Below are 24,226 nucleotides of genomic sequence, written 5' to 3'. Positions count from 1 at the left end.
AGGTGGAGTTAAGCCTCACCTGCATGTCATATATAAAGATGTGCAAGGATACCTGAGTGTCATGGCCAAGTGATTCCTCTGCAGTTGGACCAACCTGGAACTTGTACTCATCTCTCAAGACCAAGCGCTGTGGGTACTGAACCTGGACTTCCCTGCACACTTGGCTTTGACATCCTGTTGGAGACTCTTTTCTCGGTCCAGCCTTTTGAGGTAGACTGTGTTTTGGTATGATCCTAAGGAGCCACAAAGCAGTGGTGTTCGTGTGGGTCCACAAGAGCTTGTTTAAGCAGGCCAGGGTATCGTCATGCATGCCTGCAACACCCCTCGGGGTACTAGAGAGAGCCACCAAATCCAAATCAGACTGTAGGAATAAATGAAGCTTTGCTTCCTGGGAGGAAAATCCTAAGGATGGCAGAGACAATGAAAAGTCAAAGCACAGCCCTTCTCGGTGCACCCTTCTAGCCCTAGACCATGAGTTAACAGGTGTCTAAGTTTTCATTGTAGTCAAGAGCAGCTCTCAGATGTGGAGAAAGCAGAAAAGGGGTTTGATTGCCAAACAGTCCAAAATCTTGAACCCAGATCACTGTTTAGAAGAAATGTCAATACAGTGTGTCTGTAAAGTCATGGTGCACTTTTAACAGGTCACAGGAAAGCAACAAAAGACAATAGAAATGTGAAATCTGCACCAAATAAAAGAAAAACCCTTCCAGTTTCTGTAGGATGATGTGGCAGCATGTGCACATGCGCAGATGATGACCTAACACCATGTATACAGCGTAGCAGCCCATGGCCTTGCCAGTCGAGATGTGGACAGTACAGAGGAAAGTTCAGTGTGTTCTGTGGCTCGTTAAATTCAAATCTATGACCAAAGTGCAAGGTAAATATCAGCGTGTTTATAATGAAGCACCACCACATAGGAATAACATTACTCGATGGAATAAGCAGTTGAAGGAAACCGGCAGTTTGGTGGAGAAACCCCGTTCTGGTAGGTCATCAGTCAGTGACGAGTCTGTAGAGGCTATACGGGATAGCTACCTAAGGAGCCCTAAAAAATCTGTGCATGAGCTCACATCGAACTGCACTGAATAGGTATGAAACTGGGAGAGTTTTCCTTTTATTTGGTGCAGATTTCACATTTCTATCATATTGTGTTGCTTTCCTATGACCAGTCAAAAGTGCAACATGACTTTATGGACACACTGATTTATAATAACATCTTTAAATAAAAACATAGTTAAATACTTGTTTTGTCTAGATTTAGTGAGGAAGATATTAAATAAAACATATTTATATTCTTGAAAAACACAATCACCTCTATATTATTTTAATAAATTTATCTATAATGAGAAAATAAATAAAAGTGAGTTTAATGAGTAATTTTAGATAAGAATCGACTTTTCTAAGACATAAGTTTGTTGTCTGAACCACATTATTGTGACCAACACACTACCTCCATGTTCACACCTGGAGTAGTATTCACAACTTTCAGTTTACATTTGATATCCCGTGTTTCCTCAAAGCATATATAAAGGTCCCACAAAAATTATATTTTAGCCACCTAGTTGTCCTTGTGATTTCTGCAAATTTGATATTTGAATACCTGACCCTACGTGCTTCTTTAAAATTTCTAGTAATTCTTGTTGAACTGTACTAGTGGTTCTTAACTAGAGGTACACATCAGAAGCACTTTTAAAATAATCAGATTATTGGTCCCAAATTGAATGATTGATGATTCAGAATACCTGGATTTGGAACTGATGACTTTTCTTTGTTTTAAAGTTTTCCCTATATGATGGCCAAATAACTTACCAGGAAGGCTGGGACACTTTTGAAAATGAAAGTTTGTTATTAATAATTGTTTGCAAACAGTAGGTGTAAGTAGGGATTGTTTAAACCAGAACATGGGCCATTCACACAAGTGATTGCAATAAGCTACCCAGTCAAAAACAAACAAGTCTCTGTTAGTTTATTTCATCACATTGTGAGATCTCATGCAATTATGGGCTAGGAATAGTTTCTCTCCTGGTCAAAGAAAATACGAAACATTTTAAAGAAAGAAATAAAAACTCCTGCTTTCCTTCACACAGATATCTTATATTAGTATATTATTATGAATTTTGAAAAGAAGTACATAAATTTTCTAAGTTTTTCCTTTTAAATGTGGCATATTTTTCATGTGGACTTTTTTCTAGTTGAATGTCGTGAATCATAAAAAATAAGTAACATGCTGTAAACTACTTTGTAGTTTTTGTGCTGAGGTATTCTTACAGTTTATTATCATTTTGCTAGCTTTAAACTTACTGGAAAGCTGAAGCAGAAAAAACAAATAAACAAACAAAAACCGTCCGTGGCGCACTAAACTGTAGATGTTCTATCCATGAAGAGAGCCGCACACGGGCACTAAACTGTAGATGTTCTATCCATGAAGAGAGCCGCACACGGGCACTAAACTGTAGATGTTCTATCCATGAAGAGAGCCGCACACGGGCACTAAACTGTAGATGTTCTATCCATGAAGAGAGCCTCCCACGGCACACTAAACTGTAGATGTTCTACCGATGAAGAGAGCCGCACACGGGCACTAAACTGTAGATGTTCTATCCATGAAGAGAGCCGCACACGGGCACTAAACTGTAGATGTTCTATCCATGAAGAGAGCCGCACACGGCGCACTAAACTGTAGATGTTCTATCCATGAAGAGAGCCGAAAAGCTGCAGTGCGTTCTCCCATTGCACTTTCATTTAAATATACCTGGCTTTGGTACATTTATATACCTTCTTGTTTGTTCATTTATCCATGCATATCTTTCATTTCTTTAGTTTTATAGTTTCATAAGTGTGTGCAAGATTATACCTAATACTTCCTGCTAACAAACAGGCAGACTTTTTAGTTTTGCTTTAAAAAACAATAGAGATTTCACACTTATAAAAATATGTGCTCTTGCGAACACGCACGTGCCTTTAATTCCAGCTCCACCCTCTGTATAAGCTCTAGATCTGTGTCCATCTGCTTATTTAACATCTTTATTTGGATGTTTCCAAGTCTCCTAAATCAACATGTTCAAGCCTCAGTTAGTAATCATCTATCACCATACTACTGTACCATTTTTTGATAACATGGTCCCATTGTCACTCCAAATTCCTAAACCCCAGAAACCTGTTAATTACTGAAATAATGTCATTTTTGTTTCTCTCTCAACTAATTAGTAACCTTCAGGAAAACAAAACCATGTTTTTCTTTCCTCATCATATTTCCAGCATTAAGCAGAGTACTTGATATAAAGTAGGCACTCGGTATTTGTGTGATAAAGGACCAGACCTGTCAGTGCACCTATGGAAAACCCTTCTAGCTATGGCAGCATACTTGCAGGGGCCGTTTCCTCTGGGTGAATGCCGTGTTGAGGCAGGAGTGACGGGTTCAAAGTCAGAAGACCTGCTTCGTCTTCTCTTTGCCCCACCTCAACTCCTCTTCTTACCTTGCTAGCATTTTCTCTTTCATTTTACACCTCTTAAATCATAATAATTTCTCTTCCTTCTTTCATAGTATATTATTTCAAGGATCAAATGTGATCATAAATTTAGAACTCTTTTGTAAACTGTAAGATTATATATAAAAAACAAAACCACTTATTTATAAAATCATTTAATGTGCTTTTATAGGCAAGTCCACAACACAATATTCAGTCTCTGAGAAGGGTGTTTATTCTTCTGTTTTTCTCAATATATACAGTATTAGTTCTTCACTGAGATCTACAGAACTCCATACTAAAAAACATGCATCCATTCAGGGCCCCGGAAACGTACATGCCTGGGCACACCCTGTAGATATAGTGCCTGCATGCCACTGCATATTTACAATACGTTTTTATTCATTCTCTCTTTCCTGCCTTAATTTTTCTGTCATCCTGAAAAGTTATTTTTATTCATGTCATGGCTTTATTTTTTGCAATTACCTCTTGGAATACATTATTATTGGTATTTTGCATATCGTGGATATAGCACTTTCAATCTGAAAATTCACTTTTCATGCTGATGCTATGTTTTCTAAGTCTAATGTCAGCAATACAGTTTTATTAACAACATTGTAGAGTTTACTGTTTTTCATTTGGTACTTCTTATCCTCAAGATTCTTTAAAACATAATCAGTATAATTAACACTTTTGGGATCTCTAAGTTGTTGGTGTGTAAGAAAATTTTGTATCAAGAGGTTGAGGGAACCGTGTTCAACTGTTTGCTGTTTTCCGGAATTACATTTGTAAAATGACAAAGTTTTGAATAAAATAGTCCTTCTATTCTTCTCTAACCCCTCTCTAAATAGTCATCAATTACATGAAGCTTTGAGGTCTTTGCAATTTTGTTAAGATCCTTGGAAAGCAATAATTAGAGCCTGAGTTGCGACTCCTTTATTTACTGCATTTAAATAATCCTTTGGTCATGTATGACACTCAGCAGCATCCTTTTAAAATACAAAGAGATGTGCAGCCTGAGATTTTGGTTTCTATGCGTTCTCTTGAAATGTTTACTCTGGGACATGGTAGCTTTGCTTAGATGCTCCTTCATTTTTCCTCAGCTTGTGTGCACGTGCAGGCTATAGACATATGTATGAATTAGTGGCAAGGAATGGACTCTCTTTTTATAGTTGCTTCAGAAAGAGGTTTTAAAATTTTATTATAGGTTTAACATGAGATCCTGAACAGGAGTCAATGTTTAAAGATGAGAAAATGGGTAGAATGCAACCTGTCTTTCCCTTACCTTCAATCTGAGACCCGACGGTCATGTGTGTATTGCCTCCATTGTCATCTCATTCGTGTTCAAATATTGAAACCATATATGCACTTCTTATCGGTCTCATTGGCTTGTGTTTGTGAGGAGACACTGCAACTGTTATATTCATGGTAATTCATTAAGTCATGAGAGTTTTGAGCTACCACAAAAAACCTCAAAACATTAGTCAATATCCGTGTAATACTTAAGCCTAGAAAAGGAGTTGCATGAGTTTGTCACTAGTACCTCTTAGAACATAAAATATGACATCTTTGGGCTTTTATGAGGGCTGAAATTTTGGGTTCACTTGATGGGGTTTTAAGTGAAATATATTCTTGACAATTTTAAAGGGATTTAACTACTATATAATAGCTTTAGATATTTTGGGTTTCCAAAAATGCCTTAATGTACAATTAGAGGTCATGCTGTGATTTTAGACTTTGTAATAGGTAAAATGAGTAGTCTGCAGATTCAATTATTAAAAATTAATTTAATAAGAGACTTTACAGTACCATTTATATAATTTTAGGACCGTGTTTCTGAGACTTAAATGTAGGACCAGGTATGTTGATTAGAGCCATATAAAATGTTGATAGAAAGAGAATCTTAAATGTATCAAACTTGAGGCAGTTTTAATTTCTTTATAGCCTCTTTCACTTCTGAGCCTTACTCAGTTGTTAACTGCTTCTGATAGTCTACATCAGTGATATTCAACCTTTTTCACATCATGGCACACATACACTAATTACTAAGATTATGCTCCACACCCAAAAATATATTCTACAGAGTGGGACAAAAGTAGGTATACAGTTGTAAGTACACAAACCACAGTTTATTATTATAGTATTATTTATTAATCATTGTGTTATTTTCCATATGAATAACTATAAACCTACTTTTACTCCTCCTTATATTTTTTGCTGGTCGGGCAAAAAAAAAATAGATATAATTTTAATTCATTCACACTGGATGGCTATTGTTGTGCTGGCTATTATTATTTTTTAAATTTCACAATCTAAGGAAAAAGAGATCAGTGCCCCTGACTAAATAGTCAGGCATCACATGTTTTAAAAATACTTGTGGCACACTGGTGTGCCTCTTGTGACACTGGTGGAATTCACTGGTATAAACAGTTCTCTTTGTTATAGTTATTTTATGTTGGTAGAGTTTCTCCTTGAGTGATCCTAGTCACATAAAATGAAAGGGTACATTTTAAAACACTTTTTAAAGTTTGAAGATTATTTTTCTTCATAATAAGGTAATAATGTTTTATATTTTTATAGAATTTTCAGTTTATTATTTTATTTCTCTAATTGAATGCCAATCCTGAAGATGTTATTTTCTAATATTAAACTTTTCTAAGACCTCCAAAAGTTGTTTGGCTATTGTTCCTTTGTAGAAATATCTCTTTTCCTATAAAAGTCTATAGAATTTTCTCTTTTCCTTTGAACTTATGAGTCTCAATTTCCCCCTGCCTAGTGCTCTTTGTACATACTCTATTTGAAGACACAAATTCCCTTTCCAAGAAAATTTCGTACTGTTAGTTCATGTTTTCTTCTTTTCTACATTGTCCTTGTTATCTCTTGGTATTCCTACCAAATCTTTGGAATTTTTTAGCTTTATTTTATATAGTTTTTCAATTAGGATTTTTCTTACATATAGAGAGATCTCCTTGATGATTTTTCTTTTAGATTACTATTTTATTATTGTCAAAAACTGATAAAGGTCTGATTTTAACTTCCTGGCAGGCAAGTTAGCCTGCTATATTTTCATGGATAATGGCAGAATACCTGAGACTTTTGTATTAGCATCAAAGAAATGTATTACTCATAGCATAGCAGGTAGCATGGCCATCTTTATTTTGTGCCAGTTTTCTTGCCTCTGAATCCCATGGGAGACTGCTGCAAACTTATAAGAGAGGATGCCTGAGCTTAAAGCATTGAAATTTCTAAAGCAGGCATGAAGCATGCCTGTCTTCTATTTCACAGGTAAACACCATCTCTCTCTTCCATGGATATGAGCACACTGCCCTTTGCTCTGGAAAGAAGCACTATAACTATTTTTCAAGGCTTCTCATTATTTAAATGTCCTTGAAGATAGTCCAAACAAAAGGCATTCAGTGCCATGCCTCTCAAAATGTGCAGAAATATGACAAACTCAAGTATGTCCTATCCATTATTTCATTTATATCATATTATTTTTCCAGTTTGAAATTTTATTTATTTATTTTCAGTTTTCAGAATCAGAAGTTTATGCTCTGCAGATTTATTTATATAATCTTGCTCTTTTGAGGGGTGGAGGAATACAATACATTTTAAAACACTTTAACGTAATTTTAAAGAGTTATCCTCTGTTCTTTATGTCAGTGCTTTTTAAAAATTCCTGTAAATACGCTACCTAGGGAATTTGTCTAAACGCAGACTCAGATATAGTAAGTTTGAGCTGGAGCTTGAAATTCTACCTTTCTGAAATGCTGATACGCCACCCATGCCCTTGGTCGTTGAGCAGTGGCGGCTCTATTATCCTTGTTTCCTCGAGTGTCAGTAAGTTCTATTAGTTTATTCTTATTTAGCTTTTCATACTTTTTAGTTTTCTTCAAAAATCCATGGCATCCCCATTTATAAATGTACATCTCAGATGAAGAGTAGTTGATCTAAGATCTTTTCCTCACAGCCTTCCCCACTGGGGAGCTGACTTTGGGTTTCTTCTCAAGCAAGAAATGCCTCTTGGAGAGAACAGTGCGTGGTGTAAAGACCTCCAAAAACTTGTTTCTCCATAAGAACAATAAGAACAATATCCAAAGTGTCAAAATTAACTTTTTCAGAACTCTGAAAATATTAAAATGCTTGCAATAATCCAGGAAACATTTATTCAAGAAAAACAACAGAATTTTCATAACAATATCAATTCTTGTGGCATTTTGGTTTGACCTATTTTCATTCCCCTTATCCTAGCCTTGTGGTATCTTTGGAAAGCATCATCCCTGTGAACACAGTGAAAGCCAGCAGCCTAACTGTCACCGGAGGGAAAAGACTTGTTTTAAAGCCTCCAAAAGCAACATTCTCAGAGAACTGTCATTAAATTTGAGTTTTCTGGCCATCCTTGGAAACCTGCACTGTCAGGGAAGGCCTTTGTTTAACTGTACTCAGAGCTTGCTCAATGCAAACTACCTTTAATTTTGAATATTGTCTAAAAGCAATCAGTGCCAGAAAGCATTAAGGGTTGGGGAAAACAAAAGGCTGATTAAAAGAATTAAAAGAACACATGGAGAATAAAATTGGAGACTTTGACAAGCTCTGACATATATGTCTGGGCATTTAAAATTTATGCACATTTGTAGGACTGTGTGCATGCCATGAAAAGACCTGAGAAAGACCAAACTTACACTCTGGGTGATTTCCTGTCTGAGCAGGAAGTGAAGTAAGGGCAATCTTGCAAACTCCCTACTTGAGTGTTAAAGGCGTACTTGATTTGTCCACAGAGCCCCTTGGTTGCTATTTCTGGGGCACTTCTTAACTCCAGGCATATAAGAAAATCTCGCCTGACCTGTGGTGGCGCAGTGGATAAAGCGTCGACCTGGAATGCTGAGGTTGCCGGTTCGAAACCCTGGGCTTGCCTGGTCAAGGCACATATGGGAGTTGATGCTTCCTGCTCCTCCCCCTGTTCTCTCTCTATCTCTCCCTCTCTCTCTCTCTCTCCCCTCTCTCTCTAATAAAAATGAATAGATAAAATCTAAAAAAGTAAATTAAAAAAAATTAAAAAAAAAAAAAAAAAAAGAAAATCTTTTTTTTAACCATTAGATGACCACTAAACAAACTAAGCAGAAATTGCAGTGGCTACACATGGCAAGGAATGTAGATTTTATATTCAGGAATAAACAGCAACAGCAAAACTTAGTTTTACAAAGTTGCCACATTATACAATTTAAACTATTACAACACACTTTTTAAAAAAAGAAGATATTCAAATCATTCTAAGGTATAAGGCAGTGGTCCCCAACCTTTTTTGGGCCACGGACGAGTTTAATGTCAGAAAATATTTTCACGGACCGGCCTTTAAGGTGGGATGGATAAATGTATCACGTGACTGAGACAAGAGTCAAGAATGAGTCTTAGACGGCTGTAACAGAGTGAATCTGGTCATTTTTTTAAAAAGTAAAACATCATTCAGACTTAAATATAAATAAAACGGAAATAATGTAAGTTATTTATTCTTTCTCTGCAGACTGGTACCAAATGGCCCACGGACCGGTACGGTCCATGGCCTGGGGGGTTGGGGACCACTGGTATAAGGTATTGTCATAAAATCATACAGCCTAGAACCTGGTGTTTTCCAAAGAACATGCTTTTCTAACATATTATTATCCCAAGTTTTTTCTCACCCCATATTTTTGTAGTATTATTGTACTGTGCATGCTAAATGAACTTTATGAAAACAAAAAATGAAGTGAAATTTATAAAAACAAAAAAATTGTATGTTTTTTTTTAGCAGTGTGACAGCTGTTTAGTTACAAACTTTAATGAGTAAAGTATCTCTTTTTCATTCTCTGGTTGTTGATAGGTCTATAATAATTTATTGAGAGTTTACTTGAATGAATGATATTACATGGGGGACTTTTTGATAGTGAGAACAAACTTTCTGTAAATACTATGTCTTGTAAAATTTGTGATATATATTCAACTCTGCCCTGAAAAAATCTACACTGAAGCAAAAATGAAAGAAACTACACATGAAACAGGTAGACAGCTGTCAGAGGGGGGAGTGAAGGGACTGGATGAAAATAAGATGAAGGGATTAGCCAAAAAACATCATAACACAGAGACATAGACGACAGGGCAGCAATAGCCAGAGGGAAGGGGGGAGGGGGAGGGGCAGAGAGGGGAAGCGGGTGGGAAGAGACTTCACTGTGGTGCGGGGGTGCACAATGTGGTGTACAGATGGTTTTCTATTGAGTTTTACACTTGAAACCTATATGATTTGGTGAACCATATCACCCTAATTAATGAAAAATAAATTTTAAAACATTAAATAAACTGTGACAATTTAACCAAACTCATTTTGAAATTTGAGTACATCAAAGATTTTTGATAAAATCTTATTAGAATCTTCAGCATACTTTCTCTTAATATTTTGATAAAATAATGTAGATCAAAGAATAATGAACAAATTTTATCTGATAAAAGTATAGGTGAAAAGCTCTGGCATTTTATAGTGTATCCCACTTCCTGTATCTGATATTCACCTTTCGTATATTTACAACTGGCAAATGCCTAGTTTTAAATAACACATTTGTGTTTGACCTTTTAAGAAAATTACCAATGTCTTTGTTTAGAATGTAGAGGGCATGGATTTCACAGAGCATTTCCCACTAAATGGAGTATATTACTCCAATATCATGGCCATGTTGTCAAGAAGTGGCACTTCATTAAGATAATGTGACCTTTAGAATATTCTTCCAACCTTTTAGTATGTCTTTGGTGGTAGGATTTGTTCTTTGATTTCTGTGGCTTTTTGATAAATTAAAAATAAAATGTAATTGAAGGCTATATTCTTTATTTTCCTTCACCTATACATTGTGTGTATGTGTGTGTTTTCTAAAATGGCAAAACATGTCAGGTAAAGGATATTTGTTCAAACAGAGAGTATCTGCCAGGAAAATTATTCTTAAAGCTAAAATCAGATTGGTGAGTTTTTTATCTATTGTGGAAAGGAAGAAAGGGAGAAAATGGCTACGTGGAAGAAAGAAAAAAATATTTATTTTGCTATTGCATTTTCAAAAAAGTTTTCTTGTTTTGTGAAAATAGTGAGAGAATATTTTTCCAGTGTGCTTGCAGCAATAAATTAAAATTGCTCGTTCATTTAAAGCCATCATTAAAAGTAAAAATTTATTTCTAAAACGGCTTTTATGGAGGAGTCAAAATAGGCAATTTAATGAAAAGAGAAAAAAATGTGACTGTTCTGAATTGGCCGGAAATGGCATTTCTTAGAAATCATTTATGTGTCACTTGATTTATATATAGAACTGAATTTTATGATTATAATAGAATCTTTTACTTAACACTTGAGTATTTCAAAATGTACCTATGGCTTAGTATTGTTTCTATTTTAATTTATAAACACTTAGGTGCCAGAACATGTATTTCTTAATCACATCTTTCACAGTTGTAACACTGAGATTATCTTTGTGATATATTTAAAATGCAGCTTTCATATTACACCTGGACAGTGGCAGCATTGTGTAAAGTGTCGGAACCATATGGTGGCAAGACAGGTAAATAGAGATTTATTTTATTTTTTTACTAGATATGTGGCCTTTGACAAACAATTTGGCTTTCCAAGATTTAGTTTCTATATTAGAAAAATAACAGTGTAAGGTGGGAATGCATTCAGTTGCAAGAATCAGAAAACTTAGCTATAGTGGTTTTAAAAATAAATGTTGGTGTTTCTCAAATAACCAAAACACAGGAAGGAGGGAGTCCAGGGCTGAAATCGCTGCTTAATGCTGCCATCAGGAACATCCTTATTTCTGTGTATTTTGTTTGTAGTTCTGGCCTCATTGTCACAAGATAGCTGCTAAACTTCCATGTCTTCTGTCTGCCTTCCAGGCAGGAAGAAAGGAAAGATAACAATTTTCTCCTAATGAGGTTTGTTTTTTTCTAGAAAAACTGGGAAAGGAGATTCATCGCTAGCAGTCTTCTTGGTATACCTCGTTAACCAAAATTATGTTAGTGTCTCCCAGTTGCAAGAGAGGCGGAGAAATCAAACATTTACTATTCTGGACTATAATAGAGGTAAAAAGAGAAAGCTGCTGAACATGGGTGTTGATTAAGCCAATCTATAAAATGTGCTACCATTAAATGCTATATATCACTAACATACTGAGGCTCTATAAATAATATTAATTCAGTTGAAATGAGTTAATGTTGCCATTATATTTTACTATGGCTACATCTAATTGAAAATGTTATTTTTATTTCTGAGTATATATGAATTAATAATGTACTTTCATAATAGGGGCGGATGTGAGATGTGTTGAATTTATGTCTTATAAGGAAGAGTGGAAAGAAGTAGGGTTGTTTAACTTGGAGAATATAAGATTTAATGGAGCCCTAAGAGCTACTCAGTATTTGAAAAGGAAAAATATATGTATTTACCATAGGTTAAAACACTAGCACCCGTGAATAAGACAGGTTTTGGATTAGTATAAAAATTCTTCCAAGGATATGACCGTAAACGTCAGGTCTTGAACTAGAAATGACATAACCATCTATTGAATCCTGCAGATTGAGCATAGGAAAGTCTAATAAATGGTGTTTACTTTCCATCTTCAACCTAACATTTGATGATTCTTTCATTTATGATTGTGGCTTATATTAGGATTTCCAAAAACAAAACAAAGCAAAACAAAATAAACAAACAAATAAGCAGAACAAATTGTATGTGTGTGTGTGTGGAATTGGCTCACATGATTATGGAAGCTGTAAATTCTCAAGATTTATAGGGTTAGTTGGCAATCAAGAGACTCAAGAGAATCAATGACATGGTTTCTATCCAAAAGCTGTTAGACTTCAGATCCATGAAGATCCTTGTGGTTTTAGTTCAAGACCAAAGGCAAAAAAAAGTCAGTGCCCCACTCTAAAGGCCATCAAGCAGGTATAATTATTTCTTGGGGGAAAGTCAACCTTTTCATTCTATTTAGGCTTTCAACTGATTGCATAAGTCTCACTCATATTAGGGACGGCAATCTGCTTTGCTCAGTCTACCAATTCAAATGTTAATCTCATTCAAAATCATCTGCATACAAACATCCAGAAGAAGGTCTGACCAAATATCTGGGTACCATGTGTTTCAGTCAAGTTGACACATAAAATTAACCTTTGTATGTCCAAAAATGAATAGTTTTTAAATGGTATATTAGTTTTATATTACTGCAAAGCAAGTTACCACAATCTTATTGGCTTAAAACCATAAAAAATTATCTGTTTCTATGGTCAGGACTTCAGGCATAGATTAGCAAATTCCACTGGTCTGGGTTTCATAAGGCTGCAATCAAGATTAGCCATACTGCATTTCTTTCTGGAACTTGTGGTTCTCTAGAGGTAGTTATTGGAAGAACCCATTTCCTTGTGGTTTTAGAACTGAAGCCGTCAGCTTCTAGAGGTCCCTGTAGTTCCCTGCCTGTGCCCTCTCCATAGACAGTGAGTATCATAGCAGCTTGCTACTTATAATCAGCAGGAGAGACTCTCACTAAGACAGAGTCATATATAACATAACTTAATCACGAGAGTGATATCTTTTGTCATAGTCTATCATTTAGAAGAAAGTCATACCAGTGGAAACGAGATCACACAAAGGTATGGACACTACATGAAAATTATTGGGGTCTGTCTACCACCGATGGTTTAAAAGTTAAAATGACTGTGGATTTCAAAATTTAAGAATCAACTAAATAATTAAAGAAGAAGCTTAACAAAAAGAGAATGAGTGTTTTCATTATTAATTATAGGCAATAGAGGTTGTTTTGACACTGAATACTTTTGGAGATTGTTTCTCATCCAGATATTACTCATTCAAAAGTGACCTAATAAGGCAACAGCTTTCATGCTTCAGATTTCATTCATTAGGAAAAATAAAAAGTCAGAGAAAAATAAATACAAACTACAAACCTAGTAGGGCTTTAATGATGTCACTTTTTTTAATAGTAAGGTACCAACTTTTTTATAATGAAAAGGAAGATAAAAATAAATTGAAGAAAACAATATCATAAATAAAATAAACATTTTATTCATTGCAACAATAATACAATATGATCTGATAAATGAATAATAAAAACATGTGTAATATTTTATATTGTAATTATGCTTACATACCTATTAATTTTTAATAATAATTGTAAGAAAAAAGTATTCAGTTAGATAACATCTAAATGAGTACTTTTCCATTGAATGAATATTTTTGTTTGTTTGTTTGTTTACCTTTTTTTGTTTTTTGTTTTTTTTTGTATTTTTCTGAAGTTGGAAATAGGGAGGCGGTCAGACAGACTCCTGCATGCACCCAACTGGGATCCACCCAGCATGCCCACCAGGGGGCGATGCTTTGCCCATCTGGGGCGTTGCTCTGTTGTGACTGGAGCCATTCTAGCGCCTGGGGCAGAGGCCACAGAGCCATCCTCAGCACCCGGGCCAACTTTGCTCCAATGGAGCCTCGACTATGGGAGGGGAAGAGAGAGACAGAGAGGAAGGAGGGGGGAAGGCTGGAAAAGCAGATAGGCGCTTCTCCTGTGTGCCCTGGCTGGGAATCGAACCCGGGACTCCTGCATGCCAGGCTGACGCTCTACCACTGACCAAACCAGCCAGGGCCTGAATGGATATTTTTTGTCAATGTGTCATCTTGTTCAGAAATATCTGAATAAGAAATATCTTTCATATTGAAATTTTACAGGAAGTGCTGCAGCTAGAGTAACAACATTCAATTTCGATTTCTCACTTCTCCAAAAATCATTAGCAATTAAAAAACTCTTTCAACTGCTGCATTAGTTCCAGGGCAGCACAATGTAAACTGAGCAAGAATAAATAAATTTTGACATGGAATATGTTCATTTTTGAAATGGTTAAATATTTCCACCCATCTTTTATCAATTTTGACATGTTCATTTTTCCATTGTATTAATTTATCAGAATTTAAATATACATTCAGTTTTCTAATTTCTTCAAAAAGACAATTGTTGTCTATTTTGATATCTGGCATTTCTTTAAATAAGAACCCAAGAAAAAATTCAATATCTGTCCAATATACTTGCGATGAAGTAAAAAAACACCATTGAAAACTGTTATTTCCCATGATGTTTGTTTCAGACCATTCTTTGATATATTGAAAACATGTCTAGTAAAAATTCTGCACTTCTTTGATAAACTTTTCTGTTATGTCCAGATTAGATTTCTCTCATTCTGACAATTTCCTTTTTATAATTAAAAGAAGAAATTTTTCTTCAAAATGAGATTTATATTGAAGGTTAAAGTCATTCAAAATAAGACTAACTTCCATAGCTGAAATGTGTTCACCTCAATTTTTTGAATCATTTTGTGAAAAATACAAGCTTGATTTTGTACAAAATACATTAATATCACATATTTTATTATTGAAAAACAATTCCAGGATTTTAGGACATTTTTCTAAACTTAAAAAATATGAGCCTGAACAGGCAGTGGTGCAGTGGATAGAGCGTCTGACTGGGATGCAGAGGACCCAGGTTCAAAATCCGAGGTCACCGGCTTGAGTGTGGGCTCATCTGGTTTGAGCAAAGCTTGGACTCAAGGTCACTGGCTCGAGCAAGGGGTTCCTCGGTCTGCTGAAGGCCCATGGTCAAGGCACATATGAGAAAGCAATCAATGAACAACTAAGGTGTTGCAACAAAAAACTGATGATTGATGCTTCTCATCTCTCTCTGTTCCTGTCTGTCTGTCCCTATCTGTCCCTCTCTCTGACTCTCTCTCTCTGTCTCTGTAAAAAAAATATATGAACGGAGAGTGACATCTGATAAATGGTGCCATGAGGGGTGCTCCCAATATCTCCCTTTGAAATTTTAACAAATTCAACAACTGAAGACAGAGAAAAAAAAAATCTCAGGAGCATATGAAATATACACACATCAGACAAAGGTATAATGGGGCAAAAAGGTGGCTGAATATATAATCCACTCTTAAGGGAGTAAGATGGAGAATGGAGTGTTTCACTTTATTCATTGATCTGATGGAAGGGCTGCTTTCTTCTGGAACTGAGAGAAATGGAGGATTTGGGGCAGAGGGAAGACACTGGGATAGGATGGATGATAAAGCAGAAGAGAGAGTGCCGGCTCAGCCAGAGATTACAGAGGTGGGGTGAGTGCAAGCAGCAGACTCCAACGGAGGTTGCCAATGCCAGTTGCCCAAGGAGGCTGGCACCAGAGTGGCTTTGTGTGCTCCCAGGTTCATGATCACAGGCAGTGTGCTAGTGGCTCCACCTTGCACCTCTGCCATGGGTGTTCATGCTCGCGGGCAGGAGGGCTAGGTCCAAGGATTGTTAGTGGTAGACTTATGCGTAGGCTATAGCCAGTGTTTCCATGTGGTCCCAACCAACAACAGCAGGGGAAGTGCACAAGGGCCAGGATCCCTAGGTCTGGACCTGTCTGGGTGGGGCACCTCCACAAGCTGATACAGGTCTCAAAGCACATTCCTACATTCCCAGTGCTGACTGAGATCACAGGCATTGTGTGCCTAAGTGTGCAGGAGCAGACCTCCGTGTGCACTGTGGAAGTCATGGAGGCTGGGCATGCACTTGGCTTGCTGTGGGCTACCAAACAGGGCACAAACAAGAAGCCTGTTGAGAATAGACCTGCGGAGTTCTGAGACATACTAGACGTGCATCTTGAGAAAGGCGCCAGACCTACAATCGGCTCCCAGCCCTGCTTGCTCTTGCTGGTGGCTCTGGTTGTCACAACCTTACCCAGAACTGTGCTTTGAGTGGTACTGGAGGAAAGACCTGGCTGCTATTAGAGCCTCTTGCTCTGCAAGCAGTGTCTGGGGCAACCTCATAGCTAAGTCCCCAGGCTGCTAGCTCAGGAGGGAGAGACATGGGGAGAGGCACCTGGAAAACTAACTGAGTCTCCCATTGTCAGAGCCTCTAAACTCCAAAAAAACTCACCTACCAACAGACCTGAGGCCCAGCCTATGTCATTGCCATAGCAACACAACAGCAAATCTCTGTTTAAGAGCCCCACAGGGGCAAAACCTGTAGTACAGAGCCACCTGCCAAAAAAAAAAAAAAAAAAAAAAAAAAAAAAAAAAAAAAAAAAGATAAGAAGCTACCTCTCAAAACCAGGAAAAAATTACAATTTTTTATAACTTCTTTTTTTTCCCAATTTTGTTATTTTCTTTTTTTATTCTTTCCTTTTCCTTTTGAACTTTATTATGCATAGTTGTTACATATTTCATTATTGTTTTTTTCTCTCTTTTTCTTTTTTTCTCATTAATCATCATTTTTTAAATTATTGATTTATTTATTTAAAATTAATTTTAATGGGGTAACATTGATAAATCAGGGTACATATATTCAGAGAAAATATCTCTAGGTTATTTTGACATTTGATTATGCTGCATTCCCATCACCCAAGTCCCATTGTCTTCCATCCCCTTCTAACTGGTTTTCTTTGTGCCCCTTCCCTCCACCAACCTCCTCTCTTTCCTCCCCCCATAACCCCCACACACTGCTCCATGACTCTGAGTCTCATTTTTATGTCCCACCTATATATGGAATCATATAATTCTTAGTTTTTTCTGATTTAATTATTTCACTCAGTATAATGTTATCAAGGTCCATCCATGTTGTTGTAAATGATCCGATGTCATCATTTCTTATGGCTGAGTAACATTCCATAGTATATATGTACCAAAGATTTTTAATCCACTCATCCTCTGACGGACACTTGGGCTGTTTCCAGATATTAGCTAAAGTGAACAATGCTGCCATAAACATGGGGATGCATTTCTCCTTTTGGAGCAGTTCTATGGTGTTCTTGGGGTATATTCCCAAAAGTGGGATAGCTGGGTCAAAAGGAAGTTCCATTTTTAATTTCTTGAAGAATCTCCATACCGTTTTCCACAGTGGCTGCACCAGTCTGCATTCCCACCAGCAGTGCAGGAGGGTTCCCTTTTCTCTACATCCTCGCCAGCACTTATTCTGTGTTGTTTTGTTGATAAGCACCATTCTGACTGGTGTGAGGTGATATCTCACTGTGGTTTTAATTTGCATTTCTCTAATGATTAGTGATGTTGAGCATTTTTTCATATGCCTATTGGCCATCTGTATGTCCTCTTTGGAGAAGTGTTTATTCATTTCTTTTGCTCATTTTTTGATTGGATTGTTTGTCTTCCTGGTATTGAGTTTTACTAGTTCTTTATAAATTTTGGTTATTAACCCCTTATCAGATGTATTGGCAAATATATTCTCCCATTGTGTAGTTTGTCTTTTTATTCTGCTCTTATTGTCTTTAGCTGTGCAGAAGCATTTTAGTTTGATATAGTCCCATTTGTTTATCCTGTCTTTTATTTCACTTGCCCGTGGAGATAAGTCAGCAAAAATATTCCTGCGAGAAATGTCAAAGAGCTTACTGCCTATGTTTTCTTCTAAGATGCTTATGGTTTCATGGCTTACATTTAAGTCTTTTATCCAATTTGAGTTTATTTTTCCATTGCCATCTGCCAGACTCTTGATTATCATTTATCAACAAATTATTTTATTGTGTATTCATATAATTCTTTGTGGCATTTTGCATGTTTTGTACTTCATTTTTTTTATTTCTTTGTCATTTTTCCTCAGTTCTGGCTCCCTGTACTCTGTAGTTTTTGTTCCACTTATCATAATAGAATTATCATTTTTTTCACTGTATCTTTTAAAATTTTAACTTATTTTATTAATACTCTCTTATTAATGCTATTAATAATACTTCTCTAAAATGCCATTAAGGAAAAAGAAATAAAATATCATGGATACAAAAGACAGAGATGTAGCTCAGATGGATGACAAAAATTCTCTAGAAAAAAATTTCAACTACTTGGAAACCTTGGAGTTAAATGACAGAGAATTAAAAATTGAAGTCCTAAAAATACTCAGGGAAATACAAGAAAGCATAGAAAGGCAATTTAGACACCTCAAAAAACATTCAATGAACAAAAAGAATACATCACCAAGGAAATTGAAACTATAAGAAAGAACCAAATAGAGATGAAAAACTCAATATATAAACTGAAAAACGAGATAACAAACTTAGCTAATCAAACAGGCCAGATAAAGGAGAGAATTAGTGACATAGAAGACAGCCAACTAGAGAGACTACAGAGAGAAGAGGAGACTCATAAATTTAAAAAAGTGAAAAAGCCTTACAGGACTGTCTGACTGTATCAGAAAGAGCAACATAAAAATAATGGGTAGATCAGAAGAAAAAGAGAGAGAAAATGGAATGGAGAACATATTGAAACAAATGATGCATGAGAACTTCCCAAGCCTGTGGAATTAGAGCTTCAAATGCAAGAAGCAAACAGAACATCAAGTTACCTTAACCCAAACAGACCTACTCCAAGACATATCATAATGAAATGATCACAAATCAATGACAGAGAAAAAATCTTCAAGACAGCCAGGGAAAAGAAGAATAAAACATATAAATGAAGGCCCATTAAGATATCCTCAGATTTCTCAGCAGAATCTCTACAAGTAGAAGAGAGAGGACCCCAATATATAAAGTACTAAAAGAGAGGAACTGCCAGCCAAGTATACTATATTCATCAAAGCTATCCTTCAAAGAGAAGGCAAATTAAAACATTCACAGATATAGAAAAGATGAGGAAATATATCACCAGAAAAACCCCATTTCAGGAAATAATAAAGGGGGTTATTTGGCCAGACACAAAGAAAAAAAATACAGTAAAAGCTCCAATAAGATCACAATAAAACAAGATTAATCAGTGATAACATAAAAAAAAGGAGGAGAGGAGAAAGATTAACAGTAGCAAAGGAGGATGGCGTGCAAAAGCACTCATGAGATAATGTACTACAATTAATATGATGTGTATCCTCTTTATTACTTAATGGTTATCATCCCTGAAAAAACCACTTCAGAAACACATGGCTTAAAAAAATAAAACAGAGGAAAGAAGTATGAAATACAACCACACAAAAATAAATGACAGGAAAACAAAAGAAAAGAACCAAGCACTATACAGAGCTATCAGAAAGCAATATATAAAATGGCAATAGGAAACCTTCAAATGTCAATAATTACATTAAAGATAAATGGATTGAACTCACCAATAAAAAGACACAAAGTAGCAGAGTGGATCAAAAGAAGAAAATCCAATGGTATGCTGCCTTCAAGAAACACATCTAAACTACAAGAATAAAAACAAATTCAAACTGAAAGGTTGGAAAGTGATTCTCCAAGCAAATAACATCCAAAGAAAACCAGGTGTAGCCATACACATATCTAACAATGCTGACTACAGGACAGCAAATGTAATCACAGACAGAGATGGTCATATCATAATGATGAAGGGGACTTTGAATCAAGAAGACATAATACTTCTTTATATATATGCAACATACCAAAGAACACCAAAGTATATCAGACATTTACTAACTGATCTAAAAATAAAAACCGACAAAAATACAATCATATTCAGAGACCACAATATACCACTGATGGCTCTAGATCATTCATCCAAACAGAAAATCAATAAAGAAACATTGGCCTAGAACAATTGGATATGATAGACATCCACAGGACATTTCACCCCATAATGCCAGAGTATATATTTTTCTCCAGTGTACATGGAACATTTTCAAGAATTGACCATATGTTGGGGAAAAAAACTAACATCAACAAATTCAGAAAGATTGAATTTATACCAAGCATATTATCTGACCACAGAGCTTTGAAACTAGAACTCAACTGCAAAAAAGAAGTAAACAAACCCACAAGAATGTGGAAATTAAACAATATACTTCTAAAAAATGAGTGAGTCAAAGAAGAAATAAAAGCAGAGATCAAAAGATACATAGAGACAAATGAAAATGATAATACAACATATCAAAATCTCTGGGATGCAGCAAAAGCAGTAATAAGAGGGAAGTTCATATCACTACAGGTTTATATAAATAAACAAGAGACAGCCCAAGTAAACAACTTAATATCACTTGTTAAGGAACTAGAAAAAGAACAAAGGCAACTCAAAACCAGCAGAAGAAAGGAAATAATAAAAATCAGAGCAGAAATAAATGAAATAGAGAACAGAAAAATTAGAAAAAAATTATATAAAACAAGGAGCTAATTCTTTGTAAAGATCAACAAAATTGACAAACTCTTGGCAAGACTCAATAAGAAAAAAGAAAAAGAACTCATATAAACAAAATCCAAAATGAAAGAGGATAAATCACCACAGATATCATAGATATACAAAGAACTATCATAGAATACTATAAAAAACTATATGCCACCGAATTTAACAATCTACAAGAAATGGACGAATTCCTAGAAAAATATATTCTTCCTAGACTGAGTCACAAAGAAGTAGATAGCCTAAACAGACCCATAAGCAGGGACGAAATAGAAACAACTATCAAAAACCTCCCTCAAAAATAAAAGTCCAGGGAGAGATGGCTATGCTAGTGAATTCCATCAAACATTCAAAAAAGACTTGGTTCCTATTCTACCCAAAGTCTTCCAAAAAACTGAAGAAGAAGCTATACTTTCAAACATTTTATGAGGCCAACATAACTCTCATACTAAAACCTGGTAAGGACAACACACAAAAAAATTACAAACAAATATCTCTAATGAATACAGGTGCTAAAATCCTAAAGAAAATACTAGCAAATCAAATAAAACAACAAATTAAAAACATAACTCATCATGTTCAAGTGAGATTCATCCCTGAATCACAAAGATGGTTAAACATATGTAGAACAGTTAACGTAATACACCATATCAACAAAACAAAGAGCAAAAACCATATGATCCTATCAATAGATGCAGAAAAGACATTTGATTTAATACATTATTTTATGTTTAAAACACTCAACAAAATGATTATCAAAGGAAAATATCTCACAATAATAAAGGACATTTATGACAAACCATCAGCTAACATCATATTAAATGGAAAAATACTGAAGACTTTTCCTCTACAATCAGGAACAAGACAAGGCTCACTCTCTCCACTCTTATTAAATGTAGTGCTGGAAGTTCTAGCCAGAGCAATAAGACAAGAGAAAGAAATAAAAGACATTCATATTGAAAAAAAAGAAGTAAAGGTTTCACTTTTTGCAGATAATTTTTTCCTGTACATCAAAAACCCCAAAGACTCCTCAAAAAGACTATTGGAAACAATAAATCAATACAGTAAGGTTGCAGGATACAAAATTAATATACAGAAGTCTATTGCCTTCCTATATGCCAACAATGAAATATCAGAAAATGAACTCAAAGAAATAATCCTTTTTACGGTTGCAACAACAACCACCACAATACCTAGGAATAAACAAAGCAAAGAATATAATGGATCTATATAATGCAAACTAAAAAGCATTGTTAAGGTATTAGAGCAAGCCATTTAACTTTTGAATATCCTAAGTTTTTTGTATTCAACCTTTGTTTCTTCTCAAAATTGTTTTAAAATAGCAACATGAACAGTAAAGTAACTAAAATGCAAATAAATTGTAGTTATTATTACTTCTACATCAACTGGCATGGTACATGATGCTGTGTTGATTGCATTTGACAAAATATGTGCATTACAACCTATTCCTAGTATTTTCTTTTGCAGTAACTCTTGTAATTTTACATACACATTATTCACCCCTTTGCATCTTCACACAGTAAAATTTGTATTTTTATAGTCAGCTGTTAGTGCAACAACTTTGGATTTTAAATTGTTTTCATTTATTACTCTGTATAGATGGTTTGACAAAATTTCGGAAGTTTTGCCTTCAATGGATTCTAAATTTAAAATTTTTACTTGAATGCTCTTGGTAACATTAAAAATCTTACTATTATTGGATAGAATTTAATTTCATTATGATTTGATGCATCATATAAAATCATTACAAATGCTGCAGTTTCCAATTCCTCTGTAAGTATTTTGTCACAGTAATTTTTAAATACTGATTTCAAAATAGCCTCGTGTTTTGTCCTGGCACTTGAAAATGTGCATTGTGAAACTTTTCCAATAACTTAGTTGTACAATCCATACTACAAAAACTTTGATTGTGAATTATGGTATGAAATGCAAATGTTTCCTCCACTGCAGCCAATTGTTTTTCACCTTCATAATAATTTGAAGTTTTAAAAAAAACTTGTTACTTTATAACTGAAAGCTGATGCTTCTAGTAGTTGCTTATGTTTGTTGGTGCTCAAGTGTTTTGTTATCGCTGCTCTGCCCCCAACTGCAATACAAAATTCTCTGCTGCAAATATTGCAGAAAGCAATGGTATTTTTCTTTGATATGAGGAATGGAAATTCCTTTTTCAATTTATCATTGAAATGGCATTTTCTCTTTTTTGATTTTTCCATCCCTTAAATGAAATTTAAAATAAAAAATAGAGCTACATGAATGATGCAAGCACATTAGGAATGGAAAACATTACATCATGGTAGGCAAATTTTCTGGAAGCTAAATTAACAAAACTAAATATCAAATGAAACCACTAATTTGCAGTGATATTAGATTGTATATCATTTTCTACTTAAAATAATGTCTGTTTTATGCAACTATTTAATCAAAATGCTTTAGTAATCGATATGGTTTGAGGTTTGATTTCCACTTTAAAACTCAAATTTGAGGAAAATACTAGTAAATAAATTTATATATATTTGGAAATTACTAAACAGACAATGAATTAATAAAATGTGAATTTTCCTTACCTATGATTGAATATTCACTGAGAAAGAAATAATTGTGAGTCTACAATGTTGTATGTGCCATGTCATGTTTCAGTAAGAAGTACACAAGGCCATTTGTGCACTCGGTATATTGGGCGCTCTCTCAAGATCTCCTGTGTGGAGCACATGCATCTCATAATCGTGTCTTGCTGCACTGTACTGATCCTTGACGAATTGTCATGTCAAATACAAATTGGTCACATCACATGCAATGGATTGACTCAGCATTGATCGAATATGGACATTTACAGATTAGTTTTCCAATATCAAAATGAAGACATGTAGGAGGCGCTTTTCAAGGGAGGATGGAACTTATGAAAGTACTGTCTTCCCTAAAGGAGGAGGATTGGTCACCTTACTAATAGTCATTATCAACATGACAAAAGTACCTGAAATAACGTGACCAGGTAGTGTTGCAGTGGAGAAAGCACTGGAATGGGATTCTGAGGACCCAAGTTTGAAATACCGAGGTCGCCGGCTTAAGCAGGACTCATCTGGCTTGAGCTCATAGATCGCTGGCTTGAGTCCAAGGTCACTTGTTTGAGCAAGGAGTCACTCACTCTTCTGTGGCCTCCCACCCCCATGTCAAAGCACATATTAGAAAGTAATCAATGGACAACTAGGGTGCAGCAACAAAAAATTGATACTTCTCATCTCTCTCCCTTCCTGTCTGTCTGTCCCTATTTATCCCTCTCTCTTTCTTTCTGTGTGTCTCTCTCATGCTAAAAAAAGAAAAAAGAAAAAAATTCTGAAATAGTCATTCAGTTTACCTTGATAGAGTAGTGTCCATTTGAAAATAAAGTGACTCTAGATAAATTTCTATAGCTCAAAGTAAATATATTTGCTATTACTTTTTGTATTGATGCCCTGGCTGCCAAGGTTTTTGGTTGTGTTTTTGTTTTTTATAGTGAAGATAGTATCTCAGAAATTTCCAGTAATGTAGTAGTTTTTTTGCATTTTCCCTTACTTCCTTCTCTACTCTTACCCTATTGA

The 24,226-nt window shown here is 35.3% G+C and overlaps 1 protein-coding gene across 6 annotated transcripts in view; it reads left to right on the top strand.

Moving 5' to 3' along the window:
- The window catches only part of NAALADL2 (N-acetylated alpha-linked acidic dipeptidase like 2), a 1,182,199-nt gene that overhangs the window by 297,719 nt on the left and 860,254 nt on the right, over window positions 1-24,226 (top strand). Inside the window, exon 2 of one of the 6 annotated variants that reach the window (XM_066241011.1) lies at window positions 10,969-11,035. The exons of the other annotated variants lie outside the window; for them this stretch is intronic. Coding sequence (XP_066097108.1) covers window positions 10,969-11,035 — 67 coding nt within the window. The remainder of the gene's footprint in view (window positions 1-10,968; window positions 11,036-24,226) is intronic. 6 annotated transcript variants of the gene reach the window in all.

Source organism: Saccopteryx bilineata, chromosome 8, assembly GCF_036850765.1.
Source record: "Saccopteryx bilineata isolate mSacBil1 chromosome 8, mSacBil1_pri_phased_curated, whole genome shotgun sequence".
NCBI lineage: Eukaryota > Metazoa > Chordata > Mammalia > Chiroptera > Emballonuridae > Saccopteryx > Saccopteryx bilineata.
The sequence above is the reverse complement of the archived record's forward strand: the minus strand, read 5'-3'. Positions and strand labels throughout refer to the sequence as shown.